The sequence below is a fragment of the Mya arenaria genome, chromosome 8 (assembly GCF_026914265.1).
Source record: "Mya arenaria isolate MELC-2E11 chromosome 8, ASM2691426v1".
NCBI classification, from domain to species: domain Eukaryota; kingdom Metazoa; phylum Mollusca; class Bivalvia; order Myida; family Myidae; genus Mya; species Mya arenaria.
This window is the reverse complement of record NC_069129.1, coordinates 59,450,628-59,472,785: the sequence shown is the minus strand read 5'-3', so window position 1 is coordinate 59,472,785 and position 22,158 is coordinate 59,450,628. Positions and strand designations below refer to the sequence as shown.

The 22,158-nt window shown below is 35.9% G+C and overlaps 1 protein-coding gene across 1 annotated transcript in view; it reads right to left on the bottom strand.

Annotated features, from left to right (window-relative positions):
* LOC128244401 (uncharacterized) overlaps positions 1 to 22,158 on the bottom strand; it is a 26,807-nt gene extending 4,649 nt beyond the window's left edge. Inside the window, exons 1-6 of the mRNA XM_052962410.1 lie at positions 22,122 to 22,158; positions 21,786 to 22,008; positions 19,827 to 19,927; positions 18,953 to 19,030; positions 813 to 1,116; positions 506 to 586 (exon numbers count right to left, since the gene is read on the bottom strand). Coding sequence (XP_052818370.1) covers positions 506 to 586; positions 813 to 1,116; positions 18,953 to 19,030; positions 19,827 to 19,927; positions 21,786 to 22,008; positions 22,122 to 22,158 — 824 coding nt within the window. The remainder of the gene's footprint in view (positions 1 to 505; positions 587 to 812; positions 1,117 to 18,952; positions 19,031 to 19,826; positions 19,928 to 21,785; positions 22,009 to 22,121) is intronic.

The following is a 22,158-nucleotide window of genomic DNA, read 5'->3' as shown; positions in this document are numbered from 1 at the left end:
ACAATAGTTGTAATAACGGTATAAGACAACGGTATCTTGATGTTTCCTTTTTCTTTAATCAGTTTATACATTTGTTTGTTTATGAAGGTTATTTTTTTATCAAACATATTTTATAGTTTTATTTTACAATAATAATGTTGGCTGGTCCATTTTGATCACGTGATCCTTCATGATACAACATTGATACCTATCGCAAACGACGTCAATAACAGCAAAGCGTGTGAGGCTGAACATCTAACATGTATCAGGGTAATATTACCGGGATATTTAAATATTGTTTGATGAAGTTAATATGATAAATATTGTTTCAACCATCTTGACATGTGAGGAAAACAATATCATGAATATTTTAAAATCTATAATATTGTTATTACCAGTTTTCTGAAGAATGAACACGAAATAACTATTATTGTTGCTTTTAGAGAAAATGACAAACATCTTAGACTAACAAAGGTGAAATTAATACATTTTTGTAGGATTACGAAGACAGGATTTCTTTACAAACCTCCATGCCTGCTCCCTTGGAAGGGACAGGGCTGGGTGCCCATCAAACAGTCCCTTCACGTCGGAGATCATCGTTCTGCATCTGAAAAAAGGTGTTGTTCTTGTCAATGTGCATTAAAAATAAATAAACACTTTAAATTGGTCAAATACTGTTCACATCAGAATTAATAAAAATCAAAGCTCAAATAACTTTTACAAAATAACTCGAACAAAATATCAAGATAATATTCATAATCAACAATACTACACGTCTTATGAAATAGCATATCAATTATCAACAAACACAGACAAAAACAAAGCCTCTTTACCTGTTTACATGTTTCTCCACGTTAGCCAGATCCCTCTGAGCCTTGGTCACGTGCCTGTTGTATATATTCGTCTCAGTACTGGGCCCAGGGTTGGGATTCAAACTCGTGTAGTCATCGTCCCGTCTCTCCTCTTTCAGCTGTTTCTTGGCTTTCAACTTTTCCAGCAAGTCCTTGACCTTGACCTTTTGTGCCTTATCTTGCTCAGTGACTTTTGTCATCGACGGGTCATCCATATTAGTTGTCTGCGTGCTGTCAAACAGTTGGGTGCATGGACTATTCGGGGAATCGGACGATGTGTTATGTTCTGTGTTAGACATAAAAATAGATTGTGGAGTTTTAAATTCTGGAAATGAATTTATGCTTTTATTTATGTACTGTGGTTGAATGTAGATTCATTATCTAATCGTATTGCTTTCAACAGTTTGTTGGAATTTCATTATTCTCATCATCCGAAAATTGACAAGTAAGAACACTTATAGTATCTTCTAGATCAATTTTCTTCATTACTTTAATTGGCGTACTTGAGCTAATTCTGTCAATGACTGGAGACGTTGTTATCTTTGACATTTGACGTTCTGCATCCATACAAAAATGACATATTTTGATAGCAAAAAAATATTATAATAGAAAGTGCTAAAATTCGTTGTTTTCGCAGCTGTCGAAATACTAAAAAACAGGCAAAAACTGGTCGATCTGCAGTTAGTCGGGTTAATTTAGAATAATGCTTTTCCTATGAAAAAAAGAAGTATCGTCTGTTAGTTCTCCAGTTGGTAGACTTAAAGAGCACATATCAATGTGGTGTTTGGCATCCGAGGGCCGATACATAGTTAGTATTGTTAAAAATGGTAATGGATTGCCTTTAATCAGGTGAAATTGTTGTCAAAAGGAGCTATTAAGCAAGTCAATTAAGTACCAACAGTGGTTAACTTACTCACACGTGAGGGGCATAATCCAAATTAAGGTGAATGTAGAAACATTTATCCACATTGGCGTCTTTTCAAGGGAAACTTTGAAGATATAAAGGTTGTAGAATGTTTGTTTAAGCCATGTTTATATTATATTTACAAACGATCTTTAAAGTGGACATCATCATATTGATAATTGTAAACCCAATATATAGGGGGTATTCATGGGTACTCGAAGGACAGAGAAGTAGTTTCTTCCATTCGAAATCAAAACGACAGGACATATATGTTTACGAAGCGTGCCAATATGTTGAGTAGGGTCGGGGATGATGATGACTGGTTTATTTTAGATAGTTTGATTTGTTATATAGCCAGCAAATGTGGTCCACAGACAGTAAATTGTTTTGCTTCATCAAATAATTACACATATAAGCGTTTTAACTAAAAGTGGTAGTACCCGACATTGGAGGGATTGTTGTTTTTAAAATGATTTGGAACGATGACAATAACTGAAAAGTTCACATTGGTTGTACCGTATTGGACAGCGGTGCCATTTGGGTCATGTATTGTTAGAAACAAGAGTTGAAATCATGTTTTACAGATTTCAGGATATTGCCGCGTTGTTTGTCAATTAAAATAATACAATGGGTTATTGCCAGATTCCCTTTGCCTTAAAATTTAATGTCAAAAACTTTTACATTTTGCTTAAATATCTAATTTTTCGTTGCCTATATGTAATAACCTAATATCGACAATTAAATGTCGGGGTTGATCCAGCGTAGTCTCAGAATGAAGCAAATATCATGAAGGCATATTAAAATTATACGACAGAAAAGTACACTGTGAGGTTAGAGTATTTCTTTACTTTTTGGAACATTTGCTTTATAAAAATAAATTATTTCAGACGAAAACAACAGCTGAAACATAAATACGATGTTAAATCGTCGTTAAAATATTTGTTTGAAGTGTTTGTCGTTGTAAGAGACAAAACGAACTTCCGGGAATATCCACAACACAATTTACAGATAACTGATGATTTCGGTTCTAACGCTTCAAAAATTGTTAACAACCTAGCGTGGGCTTCACTCTTTACCAACGACATGAATTCAAGTTAGTTAGATTGGTCTCTGTTGAATGATTGAATACCCGTGTATCTTGAAACAACTTCTAGAACTAAAAAAAATGATTTTATCCGACACGTTCAACCTTTCAAATTACATTCAATAAATGGTGGCGTTGTAATTTGGTCATGTTTTTATACCCTGTTTAATTAAAAGCACTTTCTAAGAAGAAAACATTGCAAAAAGATGTGTTGTTTTAGCTTTAACGTCCTTGAAAGTATCAAATTCTCACTTCCGACATTTGTAAACAACAGACTGGCCGAAGGTTTTCCTTCAAAAACTTTTTTATTCCATAACCTAGAAGCATGAAAATTAATATAAAGCCAAGTAGGCATTGTTATTGTAGAGCCGTATGCGCGTCATGATATTTTGGAAATATATAATTTATACTACTTACAAGGCAGAAACAGGTTCCAAAAAATCCTATTTTGTCATTGTTTCTCCGCCATCTTGCATATCAGACTCCAAACTTAAACCGTTGCAGATTCGGAATACGTGTACCCCCCTGTTAAAGGTGAAAACTATTTTTCTCTTAAACAATACCAGGAGGCTGTTACCCCCCGTTTTGGTATTGCATATTCCCGGCCAGTTTGGGCGGTTTTAGGATGTGGACGCCGGACTCCACGGAAAGAGCAAACTGGATTTGGATTCTTTGAGAGAACAGGTAAACATTACTTAGGATACTAAAATAAATTTCATTCACAAACTAATCGTCAATATGGAAACATTGTAAAGAATAGATAATATTATTTGAAGGACAGAGGTCTAAACCCATGTAGCAAGTTTAATTATATATCATTTGGCTCATAAGGAAAGGCATTCTACAAGTTTGATACCCTAAGACACCCAACGTCAAATCTACTTCACGAATATGAACCCTTATATTACAGAAAAGGCAAATATGGCGAAATAAATATAATCACATGTACGAAAACGAAGCAATACTGGCACGTTTTATGCGTAATTTATGTTAATTGCAATGTTAACAAGAGTGGGCGTTTATTGCTCGATCAAATGTCATGCTCGTTTTGTTATTTGGAATTTAACTAGCTGACTCAAGGATGATAAATCTACACCTTGTGCATAACATTCACAATGGGGACACGGAAGTTATTTGTTGAATACAGTCATTTAAAATTAAAATGCATCCTTAACATAAAGGCTGGAAAGTACAACGAATTTGGAATAAAATAATTCAATTCTTAAAATATAATGATATTTGTGAAGACTTAATTTCATGAAATAAGAACTTTCGCAGATTATTCAGTCATAAAAAGCACATACTGTGATAATATTATTGTTATATTGATGAAACCATACATTTATGATAAAAAAAAAAACAGAACAAACTCCAACAACAATAATTTAAAAATGACATAAAACCGTTTATGGAAATGCTTTCAGAAGGGAGTTGGGGCTTCCATCGACGAAGATTCATTTGCAATATATAAAAGCAAAGCGTCAGTCACCTGAATAGTCTTTTCTCCCACCTTAGATAAGTATATCCAAATATTAACCATGCTAGAAAGTCTTAACTGTCCAACGGGCAAAAATAAGACAACTAACAGAATGGAACTTCTTTTTAATGGTCATCACATTGTATTTACCTCCCTTGTTGAAGACTGTCGTCTGTAGCATCATAGAAACAATGTCTTGTGGCAATATTTAGAATGCTAATTAATTATTTCCCGCTTCAAATGTCACCATAAAAAAGTTTTCATGCACCTTACAAGAAATAATGCTTTACTCCCATCAGCACTATTTAAAGACCGATTTGACTATCAACATAATCTGAATTACTGCGCGCATATCCATAACAACCACGACTTATCACATATCCATACGCATTTAGTTTTACTACGCACAAAAGAGATTCAGCATTTTGTTTTACTGAACTTTTTTTTAACTGAGGTGGGAAAAAAGCATCTTTCATAGCCGCTCGTGTCAAGATAGGTTCAATTCAAACCTCGTTTCACAAAAACCCTACGCTCGGGTCGGGATGAACCTATCTTACACTACCGGCAATGACAGATACTTATGATCAATAATTTATATAAAAGAAAGCATGTACCTGTCAATGGATAAAATCATATTTCAAGCAATAACAAAGCACAAAAGACCACTTGCAAAACAAATAGAATGATCTTAACAAAATTATCTAGCGACAATGTATATGCAATATATATCATAGTATTAACTGAATGTGTGAAGCAAACGGCAGTCAAAACTGAATGAACTATTTAAAAAAAAATCATGGAAAAACAACCTTATATAATGGGTGCACACAAAGTGCTCGCTGTCCCGACAGATTGAGAAAATTTCAAACTAGCCGGTCATAATACTTAAGATACTACCTATAAAATAATAATGGTAATACATACATCTGTCAAACACATCACATGTTTACCCAAACATTCAGTGTATATAATACAGCTTGAGTTAGGCTTTTATTTACATAATATACCATCAATATCGTAATTTCCAAGAAGAGTTACACGTATTTGTTTTAAAAACGTTATGAAAATCCATTGAAATACCTTCATTAACTTTATATCTTCCGGTTTATGATTTTCTGAAAATCGAATATTCTGTTTTCAAAATTATGTGCGCATTCGTTTACAATAAACTTTACTATTAATCTCAATGTCGTGATACGCTGGAGGTGTTTACTACTTTTAAACCTGGTTAATATAGACTTTCGGAGCGGAAAATTGAAATATACCATTTTAAAATCTGATATTTACATTGCACATATGGCGATTATGAATTATTTATGTTAACCTTTAATGTGTGATTATTTGTAACATACGAAGGCCGAAAGTTGGCAGTTTCCCGTACAGATCATATACTTTTTAGGATATGGTACCAGGTCACACATTGGGTGCCTTTTTCACAGATTGTGAAACTGTGTTACAAGAGCGCGATACGTTTAACCAAACGCTCTTGAACATGTTTGGCACACCGCCAATGAAAAAAAGCAAACTAACGTTATTTCAACCCCAGTACACGCATTCAACACAATTGTACAATATTCCGATGTTTATTCATCATATTAGCTTACGTCTGGCCGTCGAACAAGATCGGCGATTGACAGAGACCTCGGAGTGAAACATCATCGCGTCACATGTCCATCCCTGTGTGGGTATCCATGGGAACTTTTAATAAACCTTGTGACGTATTTAATAACCAGTTTAGGTTTACGCACCGTCAGTTTTAATTGACCCCCCCCCCCCCCACAGTCGTATTCAGATGGCCTTCTCTCGTACAGAACAGATAGAAGACATATTTAATCGTCCAGGCAGAGAGTAGCGACTACGTACCTCAAGAAATGTGCTGATATAACTGAAATTTGATTGAGCCATTTTGTTATTTGTGCACAGTAACAGGAACTGTATTAGTTGATCAATGCATGATTATTGATGTGCAAGATACTAGTTGTTGATTGTGCACCTTCTAACAGTTTGATTTAAGCTATATGTGCACTGAATGTTTGAGTTTACCTGTGATTTGTTTTATTGTATCAGGGCAAATACAGATAAGTCTGTTTGCATTGTTATTTGCTTAGTAGATAAAGTAGCTAGATAGTGCACGCGATAGAGGATACATTATAAACTTTGTGTATGTTTGCAGTCTGAGTTAAAGCTGTTTTGAAGTATTATTTAGTTGGTATTAAGGTTAAAAGGTGTGTAATTATACACTATCCGTGTAACTGTACTCTTGAAAGTGTTTATTAGAGATCTTTCAGTTTGCATGGCAATAATGAGAAACTTAATTGTTGACGATTGAAGAAAGTATTAAAAAATACCACAGTTTAGAAAGGGGGAATATATAACATATGTTGTTAAACGTGTAAATAAATTCGTCTTCCAAATTTATTTGTTATATTTCCGTCATGATTGGTTAATCAATAGTCAAAAATAAGAAGGAGTGTACAAAAGCTTTATTTTTCTTGTTAGGTACATAAAGTTAGTTGTTATCACATATTAACATTTGCATTTGGGAATAGCGTTTACAAGCCATATAAACAGCCACAGTGTACTCAGTCAAATCTGTCAGTGTATACCTGTATTAAGTTGACTGACGCTTTGCTCTTCGCATGTTAATATATACATACGCATGGGAAGTGCGCCTTTATATAGATTAACTTTACGTGGATAGTATCCACTATAAACACTTGACACATATATATTAATAAAACGCGGATAGTATCCGTTACAAGCACCGAACATATGTTGGCAATATTATGTACGGTGCAAAATTACAGGGTTCTGAAAGAGGGACACAAACGCAGACCCGTTGCATGTTCGATACGTCGAAATGACGACCATGAAAGTTAAGTGTTGATATGAGTGCATCTGAGAAATGAAAGTTTATGAGCTCTATAGTGATGCGATTACAACTGCAAGCACCATTTTTCCAGACACTGCAGACATTCCTCTATCGACTGTATACAGGGTTATGAGAATTATTAAGGATTGTCTGGTTAGCGCAGTGGTTAGCGCACTCGCTTCTCACCTAGGCGACCCAGGTTCGATTCACGGCTTGGGCGCATGTGAGTTTGGTTTTATGGTCACCGAGACGGACAAGTGGTTTTTCTCTGGGTTCTCTGGGTTCTCCAGTTTCCCCCCACAACACAATACCACACTCTCGCGTTAAATCGTGCCAATGAGAGGAGTGATTAATATAATGTTGTAGTAACTTGTTTCACAATCGTTGTAAAATAAATATGTTTAAACTAAGAAAAATTGAGAATGGACAGGGAATAGAGCATACGAAGGCAGCAGGTAGGCCTCGCAGTTTGACAGTTGGTGATCCGAGGAGGTTGGGTTAAGTTACATCCCAAAACAGGAGATGAAGTACTTCCAAGATCAGAAGTGAAATGATTTACAGGGTGACTGTGCCGGTATCCAAAGAAACCATGAGGAAAGAGCTTCATTCCATAGACTGCAACGCCATCCCCACTCATAAGGCCAGAGCAAAAACAGAAGAGGTTGGATTCGTGTTTGCGACACAGAGACTATAACTGGGATAATGTGATATTCTCTGATAACAGGAATTTCTGGCTCTACCAAAATGGAGTGAACATGTGGACTAAAGACGACAAATCTCCACTTTACCAGCGACCAAAACACTTCTCAAGTTCCGTGTGTGGGGTGGGGTAAGTATGTTTGGAGTGATGCCACTGTGTGTCTTCGAAGATAATCTTACCAGTAAGCGGTATACAAATATTCTTCATGGACATTTGCTTCCAACAGCCCAGGGTTTGTATTGAAATGAATGGGTTTTGCAACAAGATAATGACCCAAAACATGCTGCCCATCATGAAAAATCCTGGTATTTAGTGGAGGAAGTGACCGTTTTGGCGTGGCCAAGCTACAGTCCTGATCTTAATCCTATTGAGAACATTTGGGGGGCTTACTGTAATGTATCTGATAACGATTTAGGCATTCTAACATGTTTTATTCATTCTTAATTATTATGATATAAGCGGTATTCTTAGAATCGTGTATTGTACAAGATGTAAGCGACCTCTCAATAAATGGCGTCCTGCATATAAACGTGTTATTTTACATAGTGTCAGGAAATCTAAGGATTTCACGCTGCATATTGCCAATCGGAACGTAACATTTGAACGTAGTGAATGCAGAGACATTATTCTACGGTGTTAACGTATTATTTTTGTGCAGGACACATCAAATCTGTGGCAAATCGGTGAAATGGCCAGTGGAATGAATTTTGAGCATCCAAGCCTTAATTGGGGTGCATCGGATATGTACCAGGAATATTGTGCGCTTCAAGCAACACGTGGAGTTTACGTTCAAAAGTCCGATCGCGACTACAGACAAGAAACATAAATGCGGTTGGCTTGGAATGTGGATTAACCAGCAAGGTCGGGAAATATACAAAACCCTCAACTTTCAGAACGATGAAGAGGAAGATCCCGCTATAGTCTTACAGAAACTTGAGGAATACGTCCGCCCGAGGAGAAATAAACGTGTTGCAAGATACCGTGCGCAAGAGCGTAAGCAAACTAATGGTGAGACATTTGATAACTTTGGTAAGATCTTGAGACTTTTAATAATGGACTGTGGGTATCCGGAAACGGACGATGTTCTTGTTGACTTACAGCAAAGTCCAACAAAGGCTATTAAATCAAGGACAAAAACTGACCCTTGATAAGGCAATCGAAATAGGCCAGCAGTTTAAGCTGTCACAGTCACAAATGAAGGTTATGCGTGGAGAACAGGTGATGTTTGTAAAGCAACATACAAAGAAAAGCAATTTGAATAAACCCAAAGCAAACCAATCTCAGTACAAACATGGCTAACATTCGAAGTTGTGGACTTACGGCAAGAAAACATAATTTCTGATGATATTGCGGAGAAATTGAGTCTGCTGCAGAGAGTGCACAAGCTAAGTGAATTATCCCTAGAACATGAGCTATCCCGTGACTACCCTGAAATAGTGAAAACAACTGGTGTAATGCCAGGTGAACACTCAATAACATTGAGTGAATGAGCTAAAGGTGTAAATCACCCACTAAGAAGGCTGCCAGCCTCATTGAAAGAAGGAGTCATTGAAAATATTCATGGAATGGAGGAAAACGAGCACATCGCACCAGTAAGAAAACCAACAGAGTGGGTCAGCTCAATGGCAGTGTTTTTAAGAAATGATAAAGTTAGAATTTGCATAGATTCAAACGATCTGAACAAAGCAATAAAGAGGGAACACCACCCAATGAAGTGTATAGAGGACATAGCTTGTGAAATAAATGACATGAAAGTGTTTTCTGTATTAGGTGCTAAAAGTGGCTTCCTGCAAATCAAGCTGAATGAGAAATCATCATACTTGACAACTTTTAACACCCCATTAGGGAGATATAGGTGGCTGCGTTTGCCAGTTGGGATCAAGTCGGCTCCACAAATTTTCCAAAGGAGTATGGACAAAATGATAGTAGGTATTCCAGGTGCGTTCGCTATCATTTATGACATCCTGATTGCTGGAAAAACTGTCGAAGATTATGACAAAGTCTTCCGACAAGTAGTAGAAAGAGGGAAGCAGTACAACTTAAAGCTGAACTACGACAAGTGTCTAATTAGACAGTCAAGTGTACAATATATGGGACACATAATGACTGGAAACGGTCTTAAAGTAGATCCGAGCAAAGTGAAAGCACTAATGGACATGCCACGACCAACTGACAAGGAAGATGGGAGAAAAATACTTGGATTCGTATAGTATTTGGGTAAATTGGTACCAAAGCTGGGCCAGGTGGATGCGCCATTAAGAACACTAATGAAATCAGACATTGAGTTTCACTGGGAACATGAACAGGAAGATGACAATAAAGAAATTGTGCTGTACCCCACCAGTACTAGCATACTATAACGTCCAAAAACCAGTGGAAATTGAATGTGATGCCAGTAAAGATGGACTAGGAGCAGTTCTTATGCAAGAGTGAAAAGTTATAGCCAACGGGTCGCGTGCACTTACATCTGCTGAACAACGATAAGCGCAAATTGAAAAAGAAATGCTTCGCTATCGTGTACAGCGTAAACAAGTTTCAATGGTATGTGTTTGGGAAAGAAACAACAGTGTACACCGACCACAACCCGTTAGAACAAATTGCCGCCAAACCTCTATCATCGGCACCAATGAGACTACAGAAGATGCTGTTGAAACTCCAGTGGTATGACTTGAAAGTGAAGTATCGGTAGGGTACAGAGATGCACATCTCAGATGCACTCTCAAGAGCCTATCTTCCACTACAAAGCAGTTATAAAACTGAAGAACTTGACAATTCGACGATACACATTATATCAGTTAGTCAAGACAAGTACTGTGAATTTCAGGAGAAAACGAAGCTGGAACTGTCTGTGCTACAAACAGTTATTCTAGCTGATTGGACATACACAAAAAGTGAATCCCAAATTGAAGTCAGAAGCTACTGGGACTCTCGTGATCAGCTGACAGTTGCTGATGGAATCATATACAAAGGGACACGATTAGTTATTCCACCCAGTCTCCAAGAACATATGCTTAAACTCATACATTCCACACATCTAGGCATAGTGAAGTGTAAACAAAGAGCCAGAGAAGTAATGTATTGGCCGGGAATAAACGCCGATATCGAGTTAACTGTGAAAGACTCTGGAAAATCTGCGGAACTTCAAAATCAACAAAGAGCTGAACTGTTGAAACCTACACCAACACCGGAAATGTCGTAGGTTGTGACCTGTTTGATTTCGAGTCGAAGAAGTATGTCTTATTAGTAGATTGCTACTCCTAGTACATTGATGTACTCAAGCTGCAAACAGAATCCACAAATTCAGTGGTACAAGCTCTGAAAAGTGTTTTCGCATGTCATGGAATTCCTAACCGACTGAGAAGTGTCAATGGGCCTCAGTTTAACGCAAACGAATTCAGACTATTCTGTAAATCGTATGGTATCCAGCATGAAACGTCAAGCCCACACTTCCAGAGTTCAAATTGTGAAGCAGATAGAGCCATACAAACCATCAAGAAACTATGGAAAAAGGCTTAAGACAAGCACATGGTGCTTTTGGACTACCGTACAACCCATTGGCTGGAGTTAACCTATCCCCGTTATAACTGCTGATGGGTCGCCGCCCGCGAAACAAACTTCCAGCTGCTATCGAATTACTTAAACCACAAAACAACAACGCTAGTGTGGTTAAGGGACATATTGACAAGCAAAGGTGTACAAAAAACACTAATATGACAGGAGGAGAGGGGTTTAAGACCTACAACCTCTAAAAGACAATACACTTGTATGGATGAACAAGGGAGATAAGCCATGGAAACCTGCAGTCGTCACTAACAAGTATGACAAACCAAGGTCATACATCGTCCAAAGTGGTGATCGCTTATACAGGAGGAATCGGCTCCATCTTCGCGTATCGAATGCTGCCGATCTGACAGAAGGTGATTCGACCGACTTCGATGAAACTCTGGACGACCCTGTATCGCCGCCACAACAGCAACAGAGGACATCGACTTCAAACAACAGCGACGAGCCATACAAAACGCGATGAGGTCGAATTGTGAACAAACCTAAGAAACTTGACTTGACACTGATAAAGAAAGTTCATATATTTCAAGTTTTATTTAATTGTCATGTTTTCTTTTTATTTGTCTAGGCTGCAACTGTGCTTAAGGGGTAAAACCCGTTGCGCCTTAAAAGAACAATTAGTTCTTTATATCCAATTTCAGTATTAAATGTTTTTTGTTTAAACGAATCATTATTTGCCAGCTGGTTAACTCTAGTCATTATGTATCAGTTTATCATTTATTGTTTATCAAGTAGACAACTTGACTTTATAGGACTCCATACATTCAATTTGTCAACTTAGAAATGATGTGAACAGTTTTCAACATGTGGATTTAATAGTTATCAACAGTATGACAATTGACTATCGAACAAGCTTTAACAATATTACTTATTATTTATCATTTGAAGAAAAAGGGATGTAATGTATCTGATAACGATTTAGGCATTCGTACATGTTTTATACATTCTTAATTATTATGATATAAGCGGTATTCTTGGAATTTTGTATTGTACAAGATGTAAGCGACCTCTCAATAAATGGCGTCCTTCATATTAACGTGTTATTTTACACTAACGAAGAACAATATCAACCAGAAAACCCTAACCACCATATATTCTATGAAGCAGGTGTTAGTCAGTTTCTGGGACACTATGGGCCCCAATTTGATAGGATGTCCTTGACCTTGAACTTATGTGTCTGAACTTATAGCTGCTCAGTGACTTTTGTCATCGACGGGTCATCCATACCTGTCTGCGTGCTGTAAAACAGTTGGGTGCATGGGCTTGTCGGGGAATCGGACGATGCGTAATGTTCTGTGTAAGACATTAAAATAGACTGTGGAGTTTAAAATTCGTAAAATTCTGGAGTTGAATTTATGCTTTTATTTTTGTAGATTCATTATCTAATCGTATTGCTTTTAACAGTTTGCTGGAATTTCATCATTCTCATCATCCGAAAATTGGCAAGTAAGAACACTTATAGTAACTCCAAGATCAGTTTTCTTCACTTTAATTTAATTGGCGTATTTGAGCTAATTCTAGCAATGACTGGAGACGGTGTTTGCTTTGACACTTGACGTATTTTAATAGGAAGAATTTATTGTGTTACAAAATGCTAAAATTCGTTTTTTCGCAGCTGTCGAAATAATGAAAAGCAGGCAAAAACTGGTCGATCTGCAGTTAGTCGGGTTAATTTGGAAAATAATGTTATTCCTATAAAAATGGAAGTACCGTCTGTTCGTTCTCCAGTTGGTAGACTTAAAGAGCACATATCAATGTGGCGGTTGTCATCCGCGGGCCCATACATAGTTAGTATTATTATAAATGGTAATGGATTGCCTTTAATCAGGTGAAATTGTTGTCAAAAGGAGTTATTAAGCAAGACATTTAAGTACCAACAGTGGTTAACCCACTCACAGTGGCGTTTTGAGAGGGGCATAATACCAACAGTGGTTAACTTACTCACACGTGAGGGGCATAATCCAAATTAAGGTGAATGTAGAAACATTTATCCACATTGGCGTCTTTTCAAGGGAAACATTGAAGTTATAAAGGTTGCAGAATGTTTGTTTAAGCCATGTTTATATGTATTTACAGACGATCTTAAAAGAGCATATCATCATATTGATAATTGTAAACCCAATATATATGGGGTATTCATGGGTACTCGATGGACAGAAAAAGTAATTTGTGTATGATTCTCTTCCATTCGAAATCAAAACGACAGGACATAGGTTTACAAAGACACGTCGTTGGTAAGTTAAATATCTCCTTACAGCAGGACATAATTTTGTGATGTTTTAAGATGTCGATATTGAAGGTAATATCAATTAAACGAACGCTCTAAAATCAAGTCATGGTGAACGGCTAGGGTAGGTGTAAAATTATGAAAGAAACTGTTGTTTACCTGAAGGAAACAGGATTTGCAGAATTGAGACGCTTCTTTGACAGGCTTTGAGCCAGGAAAGGTTGGATAAATTTAATCTACTTCCAATTGGATATTTGATGTCAATAGTAAGCCAACTTTTATAGCTGCAGTTTGTGGCCGGCAACACAGGTTTTTATACTTGGAATTCTCAAGTCATTGTTTCGGATATGGCTATAAGTAAAATGATATTTTGGCATAAAACTGTTCTGAAATAAAACAATGCTGGTGAGAGTATGTCGACTTTGTAAACTTTTCAAATTTTCTGTGATGCCAGTACAGTTGGTTATGTGATCACATCGAAAACACTTATTCCGAGTTAAAGGATGTAGAAGTGAGTATAGTAGTAGTAGGCTCACAGAAGTGAGATATATAAGGTTCCATGAAGTGAGCAATGGTATGCTCCCGGAAGTGAGCGGAAGTAGACTTCTGGAAGGTAGCGATAGTAGGCTTCTAGATGTAAGGGATAGTAGGCTCCCGAAAGAGGGCAGTAATAGGCCCCCGGAAGTGAGCAGTAGTAAACTCTTGACTGTGAGATGTAAAAGCTTCCATCAAGTTATTGGTAGTAGGTTCCTGGAAGTCAGCGGCTATATAATCTTGGAAGTGACAGACAGTAGGCCCCCAGAAGTGAGCCGTGGTTAACTCCCGGATGTGAGCTGTGGTAAGCTCCCGGAAGTGAGCTGTAGTTAAGATCCCGAAAGTGATCGGTAAAAAGCTCCTGGAATGAGCAGTAGTAGGCTCCAGGAAGTGAGCGGTAATAGACTCCCTGACGTGAGCAATATTACATTTACGGAATTGAACACGGGTACGCTCTTGAAAGGTTCCAGCTTAGACGAACAAGTAGTTGGTTCTTGGTCTGTAAATTAAAGGACTGAGAGTTCCACTAGGAGGGGGAAAGAAGCAGTAAGCAGGGTTTTCAAAGTAAGGCTCTAATATTGTAAGATCATCAAGTCAAAGTGTATTCTAATAATAAAGATGTCAAATAAATTTTGTTAAATGAAAGTAAAAAGTGTGATATAAAGGCTATTGCTTCACATTAACATGCTGTCTGTTAAAAGCAACATAACTGTAGTTCTAGAATGGATTCCACAAACGGAAAATGAGCAAGCCGATATGTTGAAGAGGTTCGGGGATGGTGATGATTTGGAACGATTACAATAACTGGTTAGTTCCTCCAAAGAGTTGACAAAATTAAGTTAGAAAAGGTAAATTGCACACTTGATGTGCCGTATTGGACATCGGCACCAGTTTGGTCATATATTGTTAGAAACAAGAGTTGATCGGGTTTTACTGATTTCATGATATTGCCAAATACTGGCGATGTATGTCCTGGACATGGCAACAATTGAGTTTTGCCAGATACCCTTTGCCTTTCAATATAATAGTTCTATAATGTACATTTTGACTAATTATCTAATTATTCGTTGTAAAGACACCCTGGCCTAAGATTAACAATTCAATGTCGTTTGATTGGAGCAGGGGTCGTTCATCAGAGACTCAGTGTGCAACGAAAAACATGGCGGCATATGAATTAAAATCCCGTGCAGATTCTACGACAGAAAGAAATACTGTGAGATTTGATACGTTTTCCGTGTTTCTGTCTTAAAACATTTAACTGGTTAAGCGGAAAATTCGATCGTAGAGTCTTTATCACACATTTGTCTTATAGTATCATTCCTTCTGAAATATATGTCATTACATTTACTTTACAAATGATAAAATGTGCTCTTTTACTGCCAAATAAGATTAACCACTACTGTCATATTTCTCTGTACCATAGTATTTTAGAATAAATCGGTAGCGTCGTGTAGTCATAGGGGCGAAATTAGGAGTCAAGTGTAGTTGGGTAGCTAGACCAGAACTGATGTGTATGTACAAGCCTTTTATGGGTCGAGAACGGTGGAGAGTCGGAGGCATACTCCCCCGGATGCGTTTAGGTGCGTTTGAGGCTAAATCTTGGAATAAGAACAAAGCACAAATACTAAACAATAAAAAGAACAAAAAGAACGATACACAGAAAAACTGGCTTATATTCTTAAATGAAGTATTAACACCCTTTGTTTTAAGTATTCAAACATTTTTTAACAATAGCATTTCGGAAATTTAGGTGTAATCCAAGACCTATACTGTCCACGTGAAAATATGCATGTAAACACTTTGATCTTTTTTTTTATCATAAAACTTCAAGAACGGACGTCAATAGCTCTTAATACAATAGTTAACTAACCCTTTACTAGTATTCTTCGAATAGTCGAGCTAAACATGGAAAATCCAACATCTGATTCAATCGCGGAAAAATCGAGTGCAAAACTATTAATAGATCATTTTCCTGATATCATCGTCGATCAATCAAAATGCTCGTTACATTAAGCATCTTAACTTTTGATCATCTACCATCGATACGCTGTTTGCTGCTATTTTATTTTTCATTAATTTTGCAAAGTTAATTAGGCACTCTGTTTCATACGAATATGAGATATTAGCATTTATTTTCAGCGATTAAAATTTAAAACTTAAGTCATTCAGGTACTTAATTTACCAATACTAATATATTAATGGAGTATAATCATTTAATCATTTAAATGCGAAAAGGTCAATCATCAACTATTGAAATAAACCTACGAAACATTAATTTAACTTAAACAATAAATAAAGTATGCATATATTTCACAACTGCATGTTTTATAACGCAATTTATATACAAAATGCTACAAAACATGCTCAGTAGCAAAAGGTTTAAACATAAACCAGGTTTAGTGGCAATGGGCAAACGCCAAAGACATAGAACACAAATTCACAAACAAGAAACATAGAACAGCACACAACTCTACAAACAGCACAGTGCATAAATACTATATATATATATATATATATATATATATATATATATATATATATATATATAAATAATTGGTATGTTTAACAAGAATTGTTAGGTACCGCCTTGGAAGTTGTTTAAAAGCGACTCGCCCATGTTTTTGGACAAAAAAGTTTCCCTGTAATTCATCTCTATTTTATCATTTTTTTTTTACTCTTTGATATCGAAATTGCAGAAAATAGTTAGAGCATCAAACGTTTTTTGGATTAAGTGGTTATCGAAACCCATGCCGGTAAAGTCAGGAAAAAAATAAAAAGCAGCCGGCTAGTCCATAGGGCCTCCGGGACTTTAACAAAAGTAGGGAATATGTTGACCTGTTAAGGATACATTGAAAACATCACGTGAATACGTCAATCAACCAATCACGCAACACCATAGCCGTTATTAATTTTCACTTTATGAACGCTAATGAAAATTGTGGTTTTCAAATACGATATTTGAGCAAATATCAACATTTGTCCAAGGGTTCCAGCTTTTGGTATTTTTTGTTTCAACACTCCTTGTGATTTGCCTAAGTTTATTTCGCAATTAAAATAGTGCATTTTACAAACCATGAGCGAGTCACTTTAAGGTCAATATGATGTATTTTTTATCGGGAATATACCGGGGGAGGTGGGAGACAATATTGTTCGATCGTTCTTTGGGGTTGGGGCTGTGGAGGGTGGTATATTTACGTTGCCAAAATGAATTGTTGACATTCACGTAGGAATATCAAATATATATTTTGATATCAAAAATATCCGATCAAGTTCTATTTCTTGAAATACATATTTGATATGTAAAAGTTAATTACGGGATAATCGCCCAAATATAATCAATCAAGCATATTAACTTTAAAAAAATCCCTATTTTTTAAAAAACAATAATTGTGCTAATCATAGGTATATCCCTCTCGATGTCCTCTCGCATGTCATAAACGATGGACCAATATTACATTATTTGCCCCAAAGACATGACACATTGAGGGGCTATAAATCAATATCGCGCATTTCAATGCAACAGCCCTATTAAGACTGGCTACTTAATAAACGGAATTGTACATTTGAAAATACGTATTTCGAACTTTCAGTTTCCCTCGATCTAAATTAAACAGACAATTTGAAAATCATGTATGTTTAATATCGAAAGACTAATACATACCATTTATCCGTTGCTTCTTATACCTATGTATCGAGAGTTTTCAAATAAGCCGTAAAAAGGACCAAAATGTAAATATCAAATGAACATTTAACACCTATCAATCAAATATTTTCCTTTAAGTATTAAAGGAACTGGAAAGATATATATTAAATAAAAAAAGCTACGCCAGTTTGAATATTTATCTCATATTTAGATCCTCTATGAGTCAAATTGTTATATATACGGCATTATTTCGTAGTCGCCGCTATATAGGAACTTAAACGGATTGGTCATGTAAGAACAAAATGTGCGGTAAACGTGTTTGCCGACTCCAAGCGAATCTATAGATAGAAAATAGCGAAACGTCTTTGATTGGCTGAAGTTTTCGCTGTTTGCACTCAGAATTGGGGCGTTTGAACCAGAGTGTGGTATGCTTGGAATCATCACTCAGGTGAACGAGAATGATGAAAAAGAGCTTTCGATATATTGATACTGATAAAATTTGCTCACCTTATTTAAATGAAAACGGAATTTTAAAACGTTTATGATTCAAACGGAAAGTTGTTTGACAATATGACATCTTTGAAAATAAGCAAGATCTTTTTAAGAAATAATGAATCAAATTCACTATGAAATACACCATTCGACAAACAGAAGAAATCACTATAAAGCGACAATATAAAGTTTTTGTTTGAAACGTGTAAAACATGTTGGCACCTAAAATTATTCCTATTTGGTAGAACTAGTTCGTTGAAAAGCTAATGCTTTTAAACTAGACTCTATAAAAGTATTATTTCGCAAAAATATCGATTATGTAAAATGCAAGGAATGATGTAGAAAGTATGCCTAATAAGGAATTACAAAACAAACGAAATTATACTTGGATTGCCTGAATAGCACACAGAAATGGGACCTGACTTTTTGTGTATTTTCTTTTTGAACCCAAAATTACATGGTTACAAGGCCTTAACAATTCCTGAATAAGAACTGGTTTAATGTAGTGTATCCAAAGAACTATTAACTTTAAATCGCATAATGCAACAAAAGAAAGCGAAGCAGTTAGATAAACAAATCAGTGTATAAATGGGAATTACTAAGTAAGACATTACGATAGCCTTACTTTCTGATTTGCCAGCAACAGAAGACGAAGACCAGGTAACACTAAGTCCTGTGTGAACTAGTCTGAAGCTGCTTCCATCTGAAAGAGTAGTTACAATGTAAAAATTTTCATTCAATCATGCGTAGTTTATTTCGTTGATAAATACATATTTACCTTATAATTTATACCGTCTATCAGTATTTATGGGAATTCTCAAATGATTGGTATAAGGGAAGTTAATATAAGGAAGGTTGCCAAACATTACCTGTGCGGGAACGTATAGGTGTTAACCTTAATATTTAGTGCATCATCTAGGAATGCGTACTTTGTACAAGGTTAGCTTTTGCAACATAACGCTAGGACGGTGGTTTATGCCGCAAACGAATGTTAAACTCTAAACTAAATATGCAACTTTTCACTTGACGTGTAGCCTAACACGTACGTGGACATGAAGTGTTTTGCAATCTCTCTTACCCTCATTTGTTATAGGAAGAAACATTTTTGTTGTGCAGGGTATAAGAAATGCATACTTTTTTTAAAATTATTCCTTCATTAACGGAGTAGTCCAAGCTTCAATTAATTGCATCCCAAAAGTGTATAAGACAAATCCTCAGTGAAACTCAAAAGTCTGCTGTTTAAATATTTGAACACGCGTGGAAATAAAAGGAAGTACACAGAACTTATTTTGTTCCGAATCTATGTTATACTGATACGTTACATTAAAAAAACTTCCACATTGGTATCGAATCAATCGGTTTGTTTACAAACAAGTAGTGTGTTTACAAACTTAGAACATATCGTTTTTTTGCGCGAAAAAAGGGATACGGCACAACATCATACATACTGGAATATTGGAAACAGTGTGTTTGCACTTGTAGTAGTATTATTTGCTTACCAAATTTTGCGACAAAGTTTCCTTCAAATAATTTAAGTGGATATGCCTTCTTTCCCCTCGACTCGCGTACTGTTTTAATGTACGAAGAAAGTGTGCCAAATCTGAAATAAACGCCTGTCCTTTAGATAACATGAAAATGAGGTATGCACACAAATAATTTACAGTATTTTTTTAACGTATTCAAATGTAGTTCCAAAATTAGATACGGACTGCAATATATTACTTCAATGCGTTTTTGAGGATGGAAACGTCATTTGATGCGTGTTGAGTCATTCAAACAATGGAGTACGCGATAGTAACAGCTTGACGATCGGATATAGACGATTAATACCCGGAGGGCGCCCAACATTCGCGATAATCCATTTTAATAATCCTTTATCGATTTATATCATTTTTAATTCTTCAGGGGCATAACATCATAAATCAACGTCAGGCTATAATTAATTCAATCATGTGTTTATACTTATTCTTCTGTTGTTGTTTTTTTAATGTGTTGGGCAGATTGGCATATGAATTGTTGAAAAAAACATTACAGATATTTAACCATTACTAAGAATTGAAACAATTTTTTATAATATCTGATTCGGTGATTGGTTATTAAATATGTCCGAATATCCGAAACTAGTGCGCATGCGTTCGTTCCCGAAAAAAAAAAATATTATTAAGATATATATATACAGTAAATTATAAAATGCAATACTAAATTGAATTTCTATGTGTAAATCATTTCGACACTGAAATAAATTGAATGTAATATAAGTTATACTAATCTCATATAAAAGTAATTTCTAACAAGTACATTGTACGTGTGGATATCTTTGCATTAAAAGGTCGGTTATTTTTCATGTTAAGTTTTAATCGGTATCAATCAATATTTTCGCATGGGGTTGTATACATCAGGTTTGTTCAACACGAAGATAAGTGAATATATGTGTAGATACCTATACATTAAATGATTGATCACACATGTTTCATTTGTCATACTTATCAACTGCGTATTTGGAATACGTAAATCTCAATAGGAAGTATACGAGCAAATATGTTAACCCCGAACCCTCCTAAAAAAATATCCTACAAAATAAAATAGATTTAATGCGACTGCTTAACAGAAGGCTACAAGTAGATCATACATTTTCTAAAACTTTAATTAATTTTATTTGTAAAACCTTAACACAGCGTTCTCACTCATGAACTCAAGAAAATGCCATGGACCATTCAAGAAATTCATCGTCATGTACAATCGCACTGTAGGTGTATGAAGAACATGAATATTTTTCTTGGGTACGCATGTGTAAAATTAAAAAAGAACATTCTGACACTGCACGAGCCGTCATGTGTTAATATATTATTTCTGGTCAGTCACTTCTTTGGAATGTTATTGGAACGTGTAAACATGTATTTTGTATTGTCACTACATAACAGATTTCTCATGTTTACATTAACTTTTAAACTATATTTTTCCATACGTTCCGAATTGGGCGACATTAAAAGACCGGGAACAACAATGACCGCATTGTCTTACTAAGGTATTAAGTATCGTTATTTCTTGATTCTCTAACATGTTTCATTCCTAACGATTGAATGGATATTGGTAATATCAGGACATCAACTCTTAACTTGTTAGATTAAATAAGGTATCTAATACTGATTATAGTCAGTGTTAAAAGTCCCAAATCCTACCAAAACCCACCTAACTTCGGAGTCGATCTATTCGGCTTTGGATTGGTCTCGTGTGTATAGAACTACACTATTTTCGTCCGTAAACATATAATTGGATATTAGTTGAGATTAAATCTTCAAATGGTTGGAAATATTAAAAAAAAGACAATTAAGTCCAAACGCAGCTTGTACTGATTCATGTAGCTTAACGTTCAAGTGGTGTTCACAATCAGGCGAATGTCAGTAACACTGCACTTAAACCCAACGGTGCACAAGGTTTCATCATTTTTAAGAACTTACCCATTATCCTTGCGTATGTCATAATGGCGAAGCAACTCATGTATTTTATCTCTTCTGTTCACTTTCACTTGAAGTTTACTGGTTATGTCAGGTGGAACAAGTTTTCCCTTTTGTAAGATATCCAACAAATGATCAGACATCTCAAGCTCTTCGCAAATACGGCGTGGGTGCACTTGGGATAGATTTTTGGAATCTTCTCCGGTTGGATGTATGCACATTCGCTCTGGAAAATAAATCATAAATGCAGTAAAACATTACAATTCTGCTTATACGTACATACTTAATGAAAGCAGGACCAAGATGTTTTTGAAATATTATTACCTCTGAACTTCTAACCTATCTTGCTTTTGGCTTGGAAGCTGGTCAAAGACAT